The 19840-nt window shown below is 44.0% G+C and overlaps 1 protein-coding gene across 1 annotated transcript in view; it reads right to left on the bottom strand.

Moving 5' to 3' along the window:
- Positions 1-18971, bottom strand: part of LOC115057754 (neuropilin-1a-like) — a 57508-nt gene extending 38537 nt beyond the window's left edge. Inside the window, exons 1-2 of the mRNA XM_029524952.1 lie at positions 18253-18971; positions 17256-17430 (exon numbers count right to left, since the gene is read on the bottom strand). Coding sequence (XP_029380812.1) covers positions 17256-17430; positions 18253-18319 — 242 coding nt within the window. The 5' untranslated portion in view covers positions 18320-18971. The remainder of the gene's footprint in view (positions 1-17255; positions 17431-18252) is intronic.
- Positions 18972-19840: the final 869 nt, after the last annotated feature.

Consider the following 19840-nt stretch of genomic DNA (forward strand, 5'->3'; position numbering starts at 1 on the left):
GTTCAGCAAATTATTGGCACCAGCTGCTCGTTCTTCTGCCTTCGCCCGGTGAAAAGATCAATATTGAGAGAGATTGTCCCAACACGTGGCAGATAGCTGGAGAGACGCCGTGACGTAAGGTGCCTGTAGAGTAGTTCATGTAGCTCACGTGTCTCCAGAATGTAAGATATCTGATCCCGTGTTCGGCTGGTCTGCGTCTGAAGTGAAAAACTACCCCGCGTGCACACCATCAGCGGATGCTGCTCTTTCTTGTGGTGGCAGAGAGAGCGAGCGGGGCTGTGATCACAGGAATATGAAGCGTTGGCCGACTGAGCGCAGCCAAAGTCTTCATCAGCCTCCGCTGTCGTCCCTGTTGGAACGCCGCGGCACCTCACCGCTCTGTGTGTTTGTGTTTGGGTGCTCTAACGTTGTATGTTCTGTTCTGTAGTGTGTCTACACGAGTCTAGGTGTGTTTGTGTATATGAGCATATTTTCCTGTCCTGCACTGGATCTGATTGAATGAGAGAGCCCGCAGAGGCAAAACATGCTGAGATCCACAGTGACTTCAGAAAACGTCTGGGAGCTCAGAGAGCAGAAGGAAAGAGGCTTTAGCACAAAGAAAAGCAGGAACAGTCTGACAGGTTGTTAAACTGTCTCGCAGAAATGTGTTTCACACACCAAATCAAAGCCTCCGAACCTTCATGAGCCGTCACTCTTTATAGCCATGAACTGACTCACATGTATGAGCTCTGACCGGTTCAACTGCTCATTTCAGAGTCGGGAGGGAAACTGTCCAACAGTTCAGGAAAATAAAACAAAGACTTGATCAGTCAAAGTTTAATGTCGGAGACGACAGTTGACTACCTTCAGCTGAGAAGGTGTTTTTACTGCCTTGTAAATAATGTTGTGACCTCTCAGATTAGTCACGGCAGTTTAGTGTTCTCGGCTTTCAGTTTTTTAACGGCCCCAGACTGTTACTGCCGACTGAGCTTGAATTTCTACAGGCATATTTTTCCATTTCTTCTCGATGTGACGTCCGTCAGTTTTTGCCATCAGTTTCGGCAGAAGTTGATTTGAAAGTATTTTAAAGGTGAGATCAAAGGTAAGTCAAAAATGTAGGTGGAATCTGCTGCATGTATTGATGAAGCACTTTAAAGTTTGACATCAACAAAAATAATTAAATTGTTGTAGTTTGAGCTGAAGTTCATGGTCGATCCTGCACTAGCTGGAGAAAAATGTGAAGTAGCAGCTGAAGGGGAATATTCCCACCAAGAAGTAAATTTCCTTTTCTCACTCCTCTGATCAGCATGAATGTAACGTCACTGTTGTCCGCGGCAATGAAACCCAATCCGTAACAAATACACTTCCCCTGGGGGTCCAGCACAACTTGATCAGCTCTCTGGTGCACAAGGTTGCACACATAAGACGTGTCCGATGTTATCAGGGCGGCTCAGATCAGGCTGGAAACAGCAGATAATGTGAGGCCACAGTCGGCTTCAGATTTCCATTCGTGACAAACATGAAGACGGAGAAGAAACGGTCCAGGCTGTGAAGAATTTACAGCATCAGCTCTGAAACTCTTTTCACTGTTGCTGGTTTTAAATGTCATTTCTTTTATTCATATCTGACTCCTATTTCGTTTTTTATTATCACTGTTTGCCTGAAAAATCACAAAGAAATTGAGAAATGATAAAAAGAGCTATATCAGGCATCTTTGCCTTGCAGCCAGCTGGGGAAATAACTTGGCGAGCACTGAGAGCTGCAGAGGGTGGAGAGGTTGAACCGGGAACCTGGACACATCGGCTGATGGTGTCCTTGAGCGAGACAGAAAATCAATACCGGCTTTTGGGTCTCTGTTTCTGAAGCCGAGACTGACCTCCGACATTTCGGACGAGACGGCAGAAAGTCTCCCGAAGGAGGTCGAGGAGAGCAGGATGATGTTCCTTCAGCAGGTAAGAAAATGTGAAGAATGTATATCTAATGAGACCTTTCCAAGCACACAGTGCCAGAGAAGAAGCCACGCAGGGTTTAATGTATTTGCTACAGCTGGGGCAGAGAAACCTCAGCTGCAGGTTCGGACAGTCAGAGCGTCTCAGACTTTAGGAATTCAGCTGCTGACTGACGATGTTCCTCATGACTAACAGCATTACAGTTCAAATGGCTCTTTTGTCTCTTTGTGGGTTCGACGTGGGAAATGACTGTTTCCTTCGCAGACATCGGACGTTTAAGGGTTTCTGTCCGACACAGACCGAAGACCGAAGACCGAAGTTTATGCCTGTAAAGAGATGTTTAATACTAATTTCTAAACACGGAAATTATAGACTCTTTGAGAGAGTTTGGCTTTGTTAGCTAGTTTATGGTGGACATGGACATACAGAGACGCTACATCTGCCAAATGTTTCATTTCACCACAAAACTATAATAAGGATTTAAGAACCAACATGCTGCAAGTCATTTACTTAACTCATATCAACATGCTCATTACCGCAACACCACGCTCTGAAAACACAAAGATCAAATTAAGAACAACCAACAAACTTAGCATTTATCAAAACACTGCTCATGTTTCCACACAGTAATTCTCGGGCTGGCCTGTTTACACAGATTATGTATGTGCAGTGCTGACAGCTGCGGGCATAAACAAACGTTTTCCGTGTTTAAATCGAGATGTTTGAGCCGGAGGTGTGAAAAACCAACAAAGCAACAAACCAAAAAAGAAAGTTATTTCTCTCTGTTTTCATTTTCCTTTCTGTCTCTCTGTGTCGATCCTTCTCGTGTTCGCTGATGATTTAACATGTTGGGCGGTAAGTGGACTCACCAGTAACGTCTTAACTGCCAGCAGTGAGGCTTAAGTGATGGGGTATTTATTTGGAGCATCAAGCTTCCTCCTCCTTCCCTCTCCGTCATGCCATACCTTACTGAGGCTCATAAAATAAGAGCCATAGGGAGGGAGGTGTGTGTGCAGATGGCTGCCCTCACTCAGTCCGTCCTGGAGGGGGTCTGTGTTTACTGAGACAGGCCCACTTAATGAAGTGGGTCTGTGTCTTCACAGTCTAGTTAGGGAGAGTCTCTCGGTCGGCAGCCCTGCGGTCTCAGCTCCCTGCCCTCACATCACTCATTAACCACACCGGCTATTTGTGCCCTTCAGAAGCAGCTGTCCGTAGCAAATGCCTTGCTCAAGGGCAAAACTGTTGCCATTCCATCTGGGGGTCCAGCAGCAGATGTTTAAATGACCATTTTTTGCAATTAAACTGGCACTTTTAGGAGAGTAATGCACAAAGCAGCGAGCCTGGGTGGACTAAACCTCTTAGCTTAATAAGCAACCGAGCCCAGGAAGTTCAGGGGAGGGTCAGAGGATGTTTAAAACTGTTGTGGCATCCTCAACAACTGATGGAAATCTGGAAAAATCTGGCTTGTTAAACTCCACAGAAATTCCTGATTGATAGAAAAACACAAAACCAGCTAATGTAGTCCATGAAAATGAAATGACTGTTTTACCGTCGACGCTGCTGATGATGTGCAGTTCATCTCCTGTCCTGACGAAAGAAGCTGAGTTTATAAAAATACATCTCATCCTCCATCACCAGGGCATTTATCTGCCCTGAGTTTTGCCTCCCAGGCTTTTTGACAGAATGTGTTTTTTTTTATGTTAAAATAATGAATATGCACTTTTTCTCTTTTCATTTATCGCCCATGAAGTGAAATTGCAATAAACCTATGAAGATGCTAAAAACTGAACTGAAGCACGGAAGCACAATGACCAGCTAAATGTAAAAACCTTGTGTACACATGAGAAGTTTATGATGTGGTGGGATTGAGCGGAGATGAGACAGGCTGAGCACTATTCAGTTTTCTCCCACCAGTGAAATCAAAGCCACATCCTTGACCTTGACTAAACCCTTCAAGCAGCAGCAAGACTGCTTTCTTTCAAACCAGAACAAGTGGGAGTGTTTGCGTTAGCGGTCATTTCCATCACGGACGATCAGACGGAGAATAAAAAGCCCCCGCGGAAATCAACAGCGAACAACGACAACCTAATTAATCAGAGTGAAAATGGAATATATTTAAAAAAAAAAAAAAAAAATCATAATCAAGATGACACACTATTGTCCTCATAGTTTGATGAGTAATCTCTGATGCAGACCACAGCGGCGACCACGGAGCGCCGCCGCTGCATCCAAATTTAAAACAAATGAGGATGTGGCAGATTACCACTTAAAATAAATAAGATCCAGACGGAGAGGGGAATTTTCACACAGCATTCCTCCTCAGCTAAAGGAGGACGGAGCTACGAGCCGACACCCCGCCCCCACCATGCAGCTCATTAACATGCTCGCCGCGCTGTGAGAGCTCGCTGACTCTAACGCACATCTGGAAGGTATCACAGGAGCGTTTACGGGGTGAAGTTTGAGCTGCTGTAAAAGACAAAACTTGCCTCCTGCACAGTGAAGCTGAAGATGGGAATGACTCAGTGTTTCTGCAGCACACCCCTCTTTTCCCCTGTCCATCATTTATTCCATCCACCTTCTCTTTCCCTTCATCTGGATCTGTCTGTGCAAACACTGTCTGCTCTCCACCTTCGTCTCCAGACATTAGAAGATTCTTCCGTGCGGCTCTGAAGGAAATATTCCACTTTTGTTGCAGCCAGATGTGATTTTTCAGGAGTTCAACTTTGTGTCATAAAGTTTGGGTGTGTGCACTTTTCTGTGATGGGCCTCGTCCACTTTCAGCTCACGTTGTGTTTTCTTCTGCTGCTGCTTATGCTCACCCTGATTCTTCACGTCCTCCATACCTTTGAAGGCTGATATGCTATTAGCGTAGCATCCTCAGTGTAGGGATCTCCCTCATCATCACCTTGACCACGACACGCTGAACCATCAACCTCATTGAAACTGAAACACTGAATGTTGCTCTTTGTCCCCCGTTGGAAGGTAAGTCCCCAAAAGCAGACTACGTGAACAGATTTACGTCGTCACAACACGAGGAACCCTCGTCTGCACAAACAAACAGACGTGAGAGTGCTGCAGGCGAGCGTGTTCGGATTTCGTAACACATGAGTGGCTCCTGTGTTTCCGTGCAGATAAACCCAGTCTGACCAGTCGTTTGAGCTTTGCGGGGAGGCTACAGATGGCACGTGTGTGTGTGTGTGTGTTGTATCTGAATACACAGCACGATGCCACCTGCCATCTCACACACCAGTCCATCCCTTCCCGTTTCTCACCTCCCCCGTGTTCACCAATAAACCTACATCAACTGCCTCTCACTGTCTTATTCACTCACTCACACACTTCGCTGCAGTTCATGTCATCTCCCAAAGTATAATAATACTCCGCCCCACGCACACACACACACACACACACACACACATTGCATAAAGAGCAAACATCTGAATCACAATGTGTTCAGACAACCAGAATGACCCCCTGCTCGTTTTCGATAGGTTTTGTCTCAAAGCATCATGGGATAGCAGGTGGTGTGTTTCCATGTGTGTGAGTGGAAACATGTGACACTCACCTCTGTGATCACAGGTAGAGAAGTGCTGCTTGGCACCAAATCACACAAACGGATGAAGAAACTGGGAAAGTAGCCGGCTGCTGATTTACACTTTAATAACTAACAGGTGAGTCTCCCTCAAACAGTTCATTTCATGTGTTACTCATTAAATATGTTGTGACTAAGCTGATATTCTAAAGCAGCATTTTTGACTAAAATATTACGTCCTTGGACTTTGACAGCAGGACCGATGTTTTGCGCCCTGAATCTGATGTGTGGGTTGTTTTAAGTGTTAAGTGGCAAACACATCGAGTTGTTGTTGACTTTCCATGTTATTTGTGTGTAAAGATGTTTTTGTTCACTGAAGGGAAACAGACTTGAATTAATCAACAATATATCTTCATTATGGTCGTAACAAACATGATCTGGAAGGAGTTACGTTTCCACGTTGGTTCAATATAAATCTTATAACTGAGGCTCACTGAGTAATGGAGATATAATAGAAATCACAATATGGCCAGCTGCAAAATCCAAACTGCACAACAAAACAACACAACAAAAATCATCAAACAACCATTTCAACTGAAATCGTAATGGCTTCATGTGATATCTGCCACAATGCGATTATATGTCACAGTGATTAATTATGGTGTCGGCCATGTGTAACGCAGCATTCTTTCCGGGAGGCAGGGGCTCCACTTTCTCACACTGAAGATAAAACAAAACCTTCAAAACGCCTTTTTAAGAAGTGAAGAGCAGAAAAAAACTTCCAAAAAATTTCCTCATTCATCATCACAATATTGCCCTCACAAAGAGAAAAACCACAAGAGCTCACACACACACACACACACGAACACACTACTCATCAGAGTTGTGAGCACTCACTACATGCCTTTCCGTCGTACACTCACAACACTCACGCTTACAGAAATATTCACTTTGACTCACACCAGCCGCTCACCCACACGCATTTTATTTATGAACACAGCTGTTTATCACACACTTGAAACCCAAATTTCAAAACACACAAAACGTCCAAGCGAACCCAGAGTCTGCAGTGTGCCGATGAAGAACGCTTCCAAAAGAATCAGAAAATGCATTTAAGAGAATCCTATTAAAACCGGATGGATCGTTCTCTCCCACACACACACACACACACACACAAAGAGCGTCTCCTGCCCAAAAAATAAACTGGGCCAAGCAACAAGAAGGATGAATATCCTCATCCTTCACCTCGGCCGTGTAGATACACAGCCGCGGCAGCACAATCCTGCTGGGAAATTAAAACACAGACGTGGAGGAGAATTTGTTCTCATTTTGGAAGCTTTAATCCGACAAAGGAGGAGAAGGAGATCAGATTTTTTTTTTTTTCTCCCCCTCCTTTGTCTTAGACTGTTTAGGGACGGTGAGGTAGCAAATGAGATTTGTTGCAAAGTCTTTGGGGTTTAATGTGGAGAAAGTCAGAGACAACGTTTCGGTGAGAAAAGTTCTTCCAAGAGTCCAGCTAGGTATGTGATGGGGGCAGTGTAAAATAAAAATCCAGATGTGGGTGTGCCTTGTTTTGCACAGAAGAGTAAAAAGTTGAATCTGCCACGTGAGATTCATCACGACATCCTGATTTTGTCGGGAGGGAACTTTAGACTTGAATAAACACAGGAGGGCGTTTCCGAGTCTGAATTCTGTGAAAAAGCCAAACGCCTCCATCGGCACCTGAGAGATTTAGGAGGAAAAAGCTCCTTTGTCAACCGACACTCGATCCGCACCTCGCTGAGGTGACTTCGGGGCAAAGCAATAAACACTGTGTCACTTTCACTGCACTTTGACATGTGTTCACCCTCGACAAGTTCATCTGCATTCAGGCCCAGGCCGCCTCCACCACACATCCGTCTCTCGCGCTGCCCAAAACATGTGACATTAATTAGCCAGCTCTATTCAGACACACATATATAAGGCCAACAGGGACCGCTACAGTTTGGCAACAAGCGAGTCTGGATGACAGACAGACAGAGAGGCAGATAGAGACGAAGAGCAAACAGTTAGACGTTGTTAAACGGCCTTCGTTTTGAGGGAAAAATGTTATTGAGCAATAACGCCTGCTGGTGATGTGACTTAATGAGGCGCATTTGGGGAAATAAAGAACGTTAAATGGAGATTAGCCCATTTCCCAAATTAGCTTTTTGGTTGTGAAAACATTAAGAACAAAATCACTCTCCTGCTCTTTGTGGATCACCGCGTCTGTGCTAACTCTTTAGCCCGGTGAGTGCTGGTGGGAAACCAGCAGTAAGAGCCGCTCTTTCATTAGGGGACATTGGTTAATGGCTGACTCACCTGTTAGGTGTGGAGATGAAACCCAACAGAGGATAAAGAGCTCTCATTCGCTTATTGAATTACTTTTTACTGCTTAAACATTAGTTATTGTGATTTAAAAGTGTAGTTGGGCTAGTTCAGTACACAAGTACAGTTCTGAGGACTTTGCCTTTAAATTATGTACATCATGTCCTCAGCAACAGTTTTAAAAGGAGACGTACTTGCCAACAGCTGCAGTTATTCGATAAGATACGACACAGAAAACGCATGAAAAACATGTTTCAGTAATGATGCTTTTCATCAGTTTAACCAGCAGGCATCATGTAATGAAGTGGCCTCATATGGAGCAGCTGACACATGAAAATGCTGCTCATGCAATAACTATACCATGTATAAATAATGTAACACCATAAAAGGTTGTTTCTCACAATAAAGAGCATTAGACCCAAAGCTAAATGCTCTCTGCTGTTAATGCAGGATTTGTAATGGAGAGTTAACATCACTGTACTGTTGCTACTTAAGTTAGTAATATAAACACTACAACAACTATTCCAACTTTTTAATGAGGGGCCACTCACGTCCTATCACTCATCTTAGTGAGCAGTAAGCTGAAGCGTTGGCACAAAGTATCTGAACAAATGGAGGGATGCTGACACACTGATGATTTTGTTGTTTTTTCTCTTTTGGCTCTCCACGCTGCGGTTGACTAATGCACCCATTTCCCTAAAAACTTGTTGCGTTCCTTCAGTCAGCAGTCTGATTCGAAATAACTGAAGCACACATGAACAGTGAGTCACCCGAGAGCTCCTTAGTGTAGCTAAAGGTTAATATAATGAAGCTTCGGACGCACAAGTGGGCAGCCGGTGTGAACACAAACACACACTACCACAAAGCCCAAGGTTTTTGTGTAGTTGTGTAAACTTGACCTTGAAGAGGCTTCCAACACTAAATACACTCATGTCTGCTACATCCATAAGTGTGTTTGTTTCATTCTTGTTGTGTACGCATTTATCTGTGAATGTGTGCGCCTCCCACACATTTGTTCTGTTGATCATCTGCCCACAAGAGGTGTTTGTGTGTATCTTCTACCCACATATCTCAGTGGGAGGTCACCCCGGGGCGTTTGTACCCAGACAGATACGACGCATTCCTCGACAAGCTGCGAAAGAAAGCGACTTTGTTGTCAACGCCGCCATTTGGCTTCATTGGAGGGGGGCTTTCCGTTGCACATATTTAAGTGGAACAAAGCCTCCACTAACACCGTCCTCCCCAGAGAGGGTCAAAACACAGTTTGACCTGCAGACTGACCTCTGACCCTTCAGCTACGATGACGGCCTGCCACAACCGTGACATCGAGTCTTCACGGTGCCTTTTAAAATCCACGAGATGACACACAAATGAACTTCGGTTGGTCATTTATATTTGATGGATTACTAGAATTTGTGATTTTTTTGGGACACCCAGAAAGATGTAGGTCACTTTGATTTGACACATTTAACAGAAAGAATTAGGTCAAGCGTCATTTTTCCATCCAACTATGGATGTGTCCATCTTCCCCTAAATCTTAATATCTTGTGCCTCCAGTAAAATCTGTAATGAAAGCAATTAAATGTTAAAGCGTTAAATCACACTCGGGCCAAGTGGACAGGTTTTTCTGGATCTGAGAGCTCTGATGAGGCGTGAATGCTGCTGAAGCTGAAGCTCAGTCTTGAGAAAGCGGTCTGAAGTAGATTCACACGTAGTTCACGTTCTGTGTGAAAGCCAAATGGAGCTGGTGTCACATCAGCGTCGCTTTTGATGAAGTAAGGCGAGCGCCAACAAATTCAATCCAGGCGGAATAAAATTGTTTACCAACAACCTATTTTTAGCAATGTCACTGTGAAAGTGTTTTATGATTGAAGTGTGTTGTGTGTGGATGAAGCCTGAAAACTTCCTCGGATTTAAACCGGAATCATTTTATAAATCCTCTCACATTTTCCAAACGCATTCAACCAACAAACCCTTCAGTCTACCAGCCAGGTATTTACTAAAATGTCCCTCGCTGCTCATTTAACGTTCACAGCGGATCCAAATGTGTTCAGTTTTGGTCGAAGATTCAGGAACACGGTGCCGAGGAAACATCCAAAACAAGATTTATCATCACTGTGAAAGACGCTTTGCTATCATGCATGTAAGTGTGTGTGTGTCTGTGTGTTGCTTTCAGGACATCTGGACTGCATCAGTAAGTGCATCCTGTAAATCCTGACATTGCATGTGTGTGTATGATGTTGCTGACTGGATTCCCCCACCAACTCTCCTTCCAGCCAAACTCTGTCCCTGTTAATCTGCTCATTAAGGATCCAATATGACATGTGTTTTCATTTGTCGGTGTGTGTGTGTGTGTGTGAGAGAACAGGGAATCCACCATAGGATATGTCTGGAGGAATTTGTTTTACTGTGTGTATTTGAGTTTTATTGTGAATCATATCAGTGAGCTTGGTGCTGATAATAGTTTAAATAAAATAAACTTATAAGAGGATTCAAAGTTCAGCCTTCGTTCCATCAGACAAACACTTGGTGCTAAAAGACAAGAGTCAGCTGGAGAAGATCTGCTCCTCCAGCAGGGTTTTCTCCCGTCGACTACAAATACTGATAAACTGAACTCTAAACTGAAGCAGCCCACACAAAAGAACAAGACTAAAAACTAAACTAAACTAAACTAAAACTAAAGATGTTCCACATTGTTATTTTTCATTTTATTTTTAGCTTTAGCAATTTTTTCAGATGATTCACAGATATGGTCAAAGTTATCAACTTGCTGTTGTAAACTCTGGAGCCAGCTGGACTTCCTAGAGCTGGTGGAGACCAAATTAGAGTTTAAAGAAGACTGAATGTTACAGTGAAATTCAAGAGGTTGCTGAAAAATCTGACTAAATCATCTTGGTCTGCTGGATGTTAGAAGAGGCAGACGTTTGATTTGGGTTACATATCAGGCCATAATATTCCAGTTCTGTGTTGACATATATCTAGCTGGCGGTGCGGTTCAGACGGAGACCAACGAAATCGCCACTGTAGGTGCAAACTGCTCCGTCATCGTTTTTTTTTTCCTGTGCAGTTTTTACCACACGGGAGAAAAGTTTATCCAGAAAGTGGCTGAGCGGCGAGCAGTGGAAAACAAATGGGACGAAAAGATGACGGGTGCATGTGGAGTTCAGCGAGCGTGAGAGAACAGGAAAGTGATGGAGCAGGACGTGACCGGATGAAACAGCCTGAGGGTGGAGGAGGAGGAGGAGACAGTGAGAGGTCTGTCACTGAGGTCAGGAGCCGACGGACAAAGTCTCTCAGTCCATCATGCTCTCTTTATTCATCCCTTCATCTTCACTTCTCCTTATTTCAGAAATCACAGCCTCTTTCATTCTCTCATCTCTTTAATGTTCTCAGATCTGGGAGAATGACCCAGAAGGACCAGAAGGGATTGAACGATTTCCCTGACCAGAGGAAATTCCAGACCAGGACCTCACTGCAACGCGGGAATATTCTTACTCCAGTCAACTGTATTTCTGGGGAAAAATAAGTCTTTGGCCTAGATTTAAAAATAAACAGAGGAAGCACATCTGACGTCAACGGTTTTAGTTTTAGACGGGACTGTGGGACTTGTAGGAGGGATGAACTTTCAGGTCTGAGAGATCTAGATGCTGAGAGCCAGCAGATGAGATCTGTGAGGGAAGATCGGAGCAGGTTTCCAGTTTCAAAGTGATCAGGAAGGTCTTAAATCCATGAAGGGAGGATCAGACTGGAGGGTTCAGATTTTTAAGGAGCACTTAACGTCCTCGTGGCTACATTTTGGACCAACTGCAAGCAATATATGACTGAGGAAGACTTAAATTACAACAGTCCACTCAAGTTGTAATGAAGACGTGGCTCTGTTTCTCCATAACATGGACCGGCTTGGAAAAAGAGAAGGGTGTGGTGATCCGTGCATTTGTTGACTGCCAATCATCCGTATTACAATGCTGTCTTTAAAATGTCTTGATTCAACCTAAAACTGTAAAAGGTTTGTTAAAGCCCTTCATCTCGAGATATTACAGGTCTGTCAGCACAAAACAGAAGAATTCATTACTTCTCCTCTTTTGAAGCAGACAAAAATATTCTTCCCTCATTGACCTGATTCGAACGGCTCCTTTAAACTTCAGAGTAACAAATAAAAGAAACGCATCACTGCAAAATACCAAAATTAATTTTGAAAGCTTGAAAGTCAGCTTTGGGCAAACCGTTCTGTGACAGCGGCACATTTATTGCAGCCTCCGTGGAAATGAAAAATACGAGCATCTGGAAGGGTTGCTTTTATTCTTCTGTGGGACCAGCGGAGTCAGAATGAGTGAACGCAGGATGACTGGAGAAACAACGCCTCAGTCCAAAGCCACAAAATGTGTCATGTGGCACATTTTTGTGCTGCTGCATCAACACAAGACTAAACAACCAACTGCGCCGTTTTGGGTTTTCACAAGAAGAAACAATAATCCAGCTATCAGATGATTCATCCTCCGTTTATGATCAATCCATTAACTCCGATCCTGCCATCATTTCATTACATTATCTACCCTTCTATTCATTTGTGCATCATCTATCAATGAGTCCATCATCCGCACACTAATCAATTCATGCAGCCTTCCATTTATTCATAACTGTTATCAAGCTTCTGCTCCATTGTCCTCCATACATCTATTTATTCATTCATTCAATCAACCTTAATATTCTTTTATCATCCAGCCATCTATCCATCAGAATTCATTTACTGCCCAATAAATCAATCCATCATCAATTGATTTCATTTTTCATTCAGCATCCATTTATCCCTCAGTCAGCTGATTCTTCGATCCACTATGATCTGTTTTCCGTTGATTATTGATCCGTCCTGAAATTCTTTAATCCATCATTTAGAAAACGACCCATCTTTGAATCTGTTATTCAGAATCAATCCATCCATCATCTGCGGATCGATTCATTGGTTTGTATCGCCCATCCATCATCCCACCGTCTTCAACTATAAACTAAAATATCTTCTTTGAGATCACGCTGATCATTCCAGCATAATCAGCTTTGAAAACACGACTGATTGAAAAGAAAAATCTAATCTGACTCTGCACACACACACACACAAATGCTTTCCAAGTGTATATTTCCAGTCATGTGATGGCTCCAGGCTCAGATGTTGGTCCTGTGACTTCGTCTTTGCTCCAAGAAACATTTTTCTGACTTATTATAGAGCACAACATCACACTGTAAAATAATTTATACCACATCCCTCAGTTTTTCTTTCTATGTCTTGCTCTTTCACCCCTCCAGTCTGCCATCTTTAAGAGGGGCCATTTGTTGTGCGTGTCCCTGAAATGTCAGGATATAAATATAGAAAATTGTTGTTGTGCCGGTCTGCTTGGAGATGAGCTAAAGGACAATCCCCCCACAGATACTCTTACACCGTTATTTATTGTCACATGATAGTTAATGGATTGCAGATATTCCGTGATGAAGTGCAGTAATTAACTTCTCTGCTCTTCCCACTTTCCCTCAGTGTGCTTCATCTACCTTCGTCTGCGGCGGGAAGAGGAACGGTCTGAGCCAGTGTTCATTTTTGGGTTTCACACTCAATTGCCGGTTAATTAGCTGGTGACTAAAACAAATGCTGTCACAGCCGACAGCCCTCAATAAACCTCACACCTCAAATTTCAGACGTTTTTCCACCTCGTTTACGTTCATGAAGGTCGACTGTGTATGAGTATCACCTTGGTTTTATGATTCAGTCTTGTCCTTTAATTTGTCACCAGTTTTTTTATTCTAAATGTCTGATTTTGGCCATTTATGCACTGAAAAAACAAACAAACAAAGAAAAACAAAGACAATAAACCTGTAAATGTACTCTTGGTGAAAAGGTGGAGGCTATCCTCTGTGCATACACAACGCTGGACACCAATGTGTGTTCTGCAGAGTGTGCATACTGTAGACTACACATGAAGCATACTGTAAGTGACAGAAAGTTTGTGCAGCCTGTGTGTGTGTGTGCGTGCATTTGTGTATGTGTGAGCCGAGCACTGTGCCAGCGCAGCCTCATGTAGGAGGTAACAGTTCAGCCAACTCCTAAAAAGATGTCCCAAATTATCCTGCCACCGACGCATGTTCTTTACCCATGCCTCTGCTCTATTTTGCCGCGCTCCACGGGGATTCACTTTGTCGGCCGCGCTATTTCAGACGTGGACGTGAGACAAGACTTGTTCTGGTGCTGCTCCAGATTGGCTACGGAGGCAGAGCTGACGGATCCTAGCGTGTCTGAACAAAAGTGTTACTGGTTCTCATCTAAACCAACGTCTGTTCGCTGAGCACAGACTGTGTCACTTGAGAGTTTGTGGAAGAAAAAGGTCGCCATCCAGATGGACTGTTTTACAGAAGCTTACCGAGGCCTTATGAACCAAAAATTAATCTACGTATTCCCCCCGATTCATCCTGAAATATACTACACTGCCATTTTTGGGGTGTGACCAAGTTTATGATCATCTAAACTGGTAGATCATCTAATTATAGTACAGAGTTTCAGTTTCTGTCTTCATGAATCACTCTAAAAAGCATTTCCCAGCTGGTAAATATGTATTTTTCGAGACATTGTAATTAGGGATAAAAATTACAAACCCCGGGTCATGAGGGGAAACAAGGAAAAGACATTTTGTACCACAGATGCTGGAAACAAAGCTGGCAGTGCTATGGTTTCTTTTTTGGCTAGTTGACTGCAGGCATGTTTCAGTGCAGGGGAATATGTTTGTTCCGTTTTGGACCAGTAACTTAATTACAGAAATGATAGAAATGGGCAAGCAGTGACAAGCTACCTGATGAGGGAGTGGGAGGACAAAGAAGATAACATGAGCTGATGCTGAAGCTATCCTGTAAGATAAATACCATCAGACGTCCCAATGAGCTCAGTTAGTCTGAGAAAGCAAAAATATCAAATGTTCTCAGCTGATCTGATCTGCAATCAGAAGCATTTCTGATCGATTACCCAACTAACAGTTTCAGTCAGTTCATCATCTGTGGCTGGTTCTTCACTATTTCCTGACATTTCACAGTAAAAATTGTTTATTGCAGTTTTGTTGACTATCAGGGCTGAACTGTTTGGTTGTTTTTAACATCATGCAGCTGTACATTCCTTTTCTACATTTTCAGACCTGATAAGGATTTGGTGTCTTGCTCATGGACACTTCAGCAGAGCAGATGCTTGAGTTGAATATACAATTTCACATTGTGTTTGCAGCGGCTGCCTCGCTGCCTTAGTATCATATTTTAGAGCTGATGTTGAGCCCAGTGGCATCAAACAGTGAAATAAAAGTCTTAAATATCATCTCAGGAAATTTTTCAGTAGGACTGCGGCCTTGCCAAAGGCTTAAGGCCCTTCTCAATGGGCATATTTTGAGCATTTGACTCGATCCCAAAAACAACACTGCTCCTGCCAAGTCAGAGAGCTATGAGATACACCCCATCATCATCCAACATAAACTCGCACAACAAATAGTGGAACCAATCAAGAAAAAAACGGCGGGCCCCTACGAAAACAGTCAAACGACACATTACAGTGGCTGCTGGGTGGCCTGGCTGCTGAGCGACCACAGGCCTGTTCCCCGCAGCGCTCACAGCGTGCCGGTCTTAAGGCGGACAGGTTCTGCATGAAATCGTGTGTTCAGTCTCGCTGGCTGCTCCGATCACTGGAAGAGTTTGTTGCGGACAGCTTACAATCCACCTTTTCGCTTCCCGCCCACACTTTACATAGAAAACAACGTGATCAGTGTGGCGTCCAATGACCCTCCTCTGGCTGTCTGCTCTCTCATCAGACAGGAGCATTATACTGAAACGATTAGCTCGTGTTTAAGCCTTATAAAAACCATAATGTATTTTATGGCTGACTCATTCCAGCACATTAACCTATGGGAAAGTAATTTCAGCAGACAATAACACTCTGTTGGTGTCGTACTACAGCACCGGCCGCTGGAAAAAATTTTATCGCCACGATTTATTACGTTTCATTTCGTACTTAAACAGCATGATTGCACACTTATATTGCTCCTTGGGTTATCACACAAAATAGGGTCATTGCAGAATTAGGTTTCTGAAGAAGCAGCTCTCCGGCACCTTAGTTGCCCCACTGATGTAGTTGCGTAATCCACTGAACAACACAATATCCACTATCTGTCTGGAAGGCTAATGGTTTATTAGTCCCTCGGTGGGGGAACATGATCCAATAGTATTGGAGGACCCCATCTGTGAGACAGCCAGTTGTGTGATTTACACAGGAGCAGTTTATGGAGCTTTTAAAAAAGACAGAGCAGCTGACAGAAAAAACAGGCTTATTTATGGAAGAGGGTGACACATGGGTTGTTGTGTGAATGACTACAATGGTGTGTGTGTCCCTCCGTCAAAGAGAGGCAATATAAGAGATGTGCATGTCTCAGGAATGATTTGTGATGGATGCTTCAGTGTCTGCGTGGGACATTCTTGTTGTGTAGGTTCATTTTTAAAATGTTTACAACCCAGATGACCTCCTGACCGAGCTGTGTACAGCATAACCAAGCAGCGGTGCATGATGGGAAACATGTCGTCATGTATGTTCTCTGCTGACTCTGCAGATTGGCATCTTGGTTAGTCATTCATCTTTAGCAGCCTGATATGTCACAGAACAGGGAAACATCACAGAGCCTAAGCTGCTTTCTTTGATATGCCGTCTCACTAAACTTCAAAATGGAGAAAAGAAACAAATCTTCTTTTTTTTTTTTTCTTTTTTTTTTTTTTAATAGCGTGAAACAACAGAGCAAATGAATTTTTCCAAAAATGGCTGAATGGATTAGTTAAATATCAACCACTGCTCATTAATTTTCCGGCAATTTACTAATTGACTAAAGGACTTATCTCTGCAGGAGTGTTATCTTTGCAGTAATTGGAAATATGAAGGTGAATGAACATAACTGCAGAGACAAACCAGCTTCAGACAAACACATCGGTTCATATTTGGTTTCTTTTAACTAGGAAAAATAAAAAAAATCCGTCTGCGCTTCGAAATCATTTGTAAAATTAAATTAGATCCTACAGGTTTGTATTCCTGCAAACAAAGAGCCAGACAAACTCTCTCTGGCTCCTCCAAATACAAACATGCAAACTCTGCCTCCAAATGAAAAGTCAACACCATCTCCTTTTTCATGGAATGAGCAAACTCAACCCCATCTATAAGAAAAAGCTGCAGCACACTGAGCTTGTCCTGTAAATTCATAAACTCCCTACGAACGACAGAGCTCATCAACGGCGCTTTCCAGCAGCCTCAGTGTCACCTGCAGCTCTCTGCTCCCTGACAGATAACTCCTCCACCAATAGGTGGCAGAGTTTCATTCTGTATCCAGGCAGGGTTGAGGAGGGAGCAGGAGAGAAGAGAGAAGGGGGGAGGGAAGGAGTGAGGAGTTAACTCTTACTTGCAGTCTCTGTCCTCCAGATCAAAATGCGGATTGAAGTTGATGAGGATCTTCTGACCCGGCTCGGGGGCTGTTATCACCCACACGCACTGCTGGGAGGGCGGGTAGGCTCCGGGATAGCCCGGGGAGGTCAGGTAGTCCGGGACGTCTATCTCTATATTCCCCCCGCATATATCTGCAGCATGAGAAGAAGAAGAAGAAGAAGAAGAAGAAGGGAAAAAAGGCAGAAAGTTGCTCAGTCAGTCGGTGGAGAGAGAAATTGACTTTCTGGCCACTGAACTGAGCTCAGATGTTGACTTGGGAGGGAAAGATTAGAGGACGTGGGCATGGATGGAGAGAGGAAACTAAGACTTTGAGCTGGGGATCATCAGAACCCCCCCACCAAAAAAAAAAAAAAGATTCCTGCACCAAAACCTAAATGCACACAGATATACTCCAACTATCCTCAGAATAAGAAGTCCGAGTCTATAAACAGGAAATATGTGGCTCTACATGAGACAAGGACAGGGGTCCTTTGCCCCCCCACCACCCCCCCATTAGGTGTGAGCTGGCTGCTGCTTCTCCTGCTGGAAGATCATTTCATTTTCTCAATGAGTGATTTATCAAATTGCCTGAAATCTGCATCAGCTTCAGCTGCAGTAAAGCAGGAACGACTGACATCACCATCAAACTGGGGAAATGTGAACATGAGGACTTCTTCTGTGTCCTTCTGTGTTCAATTGTCAGTCTGTTGTGGGTGTGTGGTACTTTGTGAATCACCTGCTGTGACTAAAATATGTATTTCAGTCGATATCTTAAGTTCTTTTTCCCGCATGAAGATAATGAGAATAAAAACATTTCCATGACTTGACTCGCTGCAGACTTGCTCTCAAATGGGGAAGTCGAGGAATAACAGGTGACAGGGAACAAAGGTACACAATGATGCAAAACGGATCAATACACAACCGGGCTGCCTGTTGTCAACACACATGGATTCCTACAATAAGTCAACACCTACCAGTCTGAGTCAACGGAGCAACCAAGACGACTTGGGTGGAAAGGAACAATAGCAATCCACAACGCATCCTTGTTAGATTGTACAACACACACACTGAAACAAAAAAGACGACAAAAACAAAAACCAAAACACAAAAAAGCCGTCCAGCTGGGCTGACGTCCAAATGAGAGAAAGGAGCTGAAAATTGTCCTAAAGTAAGAGATGTGCTTGTTGTAAGGTCTCCAGCATCCTGCGAGCTTCAGCAGCAGATCCCCCCCACTGTCAGAGAACAACTTGCCATCTCCTGGATAAGAAATAAATAAATTAAAAAATAATAATAATAATCCAAATTCAGAGAGAGAGACAGAGACAGTGAGAAAAAAAATCCGCCGTCCAGAAGTGGTCCTTCCTCCGCCCTCAGATGGATGGAGATGAGCAGCGGAGGAACCTGCAGTCAGGCCGGTGCTCAGCGGAGGCTCGGCGGCTCTGCTGCCTCCGGCTCTCGGCTCTTTCTCCGCGCTTTCTCCGCGTCCTCGCTGCTCGCTGTTGGCGGAAAAAATCAGGAGCTCGACGCGTGAGAGGATTTCCACTCCCACCTCCCTTCCAGGGCAGAAAAATAAAATAAAAAGAAATAAGAAAAAAAAGAAGAAAATAGGAGAAAAATAAGAGGGTGAGAGAAATTCCTGCTTGTTCCACAAACGCCACTTCGACCGACCGACCGCCTGCTTCAGAGGCTGGAGCGAACTGACACCGGTGCGCCCTCTGCGCGCTCCGACGCACGCTGGGCTGGACCGGAACTCACGCTGGCATGCGGGTCCTGGCAGAGTCCGCCCCCCCCACCACCCCCCCGGTGCGGGTCCACGTCTGATCCGAGTCAAAATGTTGCCTTCTTGTAGTCTGTCTCGCACCGGTTGGTCGTTTTTCTCGGTTTAAATGCGCAGCTTTCTCCAGAATTTCCAGCTTTGGAGGCTCGATGTTCTTCCATCTGCTCCCCGTGGCTCTCCTTGAATGAATTATGAGATGATCACAGATCAAACTACACATCTGACCGCGAGGAGGACAAAACAAAAGTGGCATCTTTTTGTCGTTCATCGGTTTAGATGAGCGGGAAATGGATTCAGTTTAAACTTTAAGAAGAGATCAATCTTCTCTGCAGTCACACTGATGAAGTATGATGCTGTAAACTTCAGCAGGATTTGGACAGAGAGGAAACAGCTGACAAAGATCTGTTCTGATCTATTATTGTCTGTCTCGGTCATTAAGTCTTTTGTTCCACAGAAATTAGCGGTAACATCAGATAAACATGGATAACCAGACTAACCAGTGTGTCTAATGTCCTACATTTCCCAGAACACCTTTCCACAACCTCTGCAGAGCAAGCCCGGAGGGTGTGAGGAAAACAATACACAACATGTCTGCAGGCTGCATCACACTGTGGTCAGCTGGGGTTCCAGCTAGGTTGACGAGGACATGATGGATTTGTCACTCTGAGAAGGGATTTCAGTTTCAGTCCCCAGAAGAGTTCACCAGTTCATCAAACAAATAATATTTAACATTAATATAATCCATCCATCTTCCATTGCTTTTCCGTTTGCGGGTCGCGGGAGTG

Source organism: Echeneis naucrates, chromosome 17, assembly GCF_900963305.1.
Source record: "Echeneis naucrates chromosome 17, fEcheNa1.1, whole genome shotgun sequence".
In the NCBI taxonomy this organism is placed as follows: Eukaryota; Metazoa; Chordata; class Actinopteri; order Carangiformes; family Echeneidae; genus Echeneis; species Echeneis naucrates.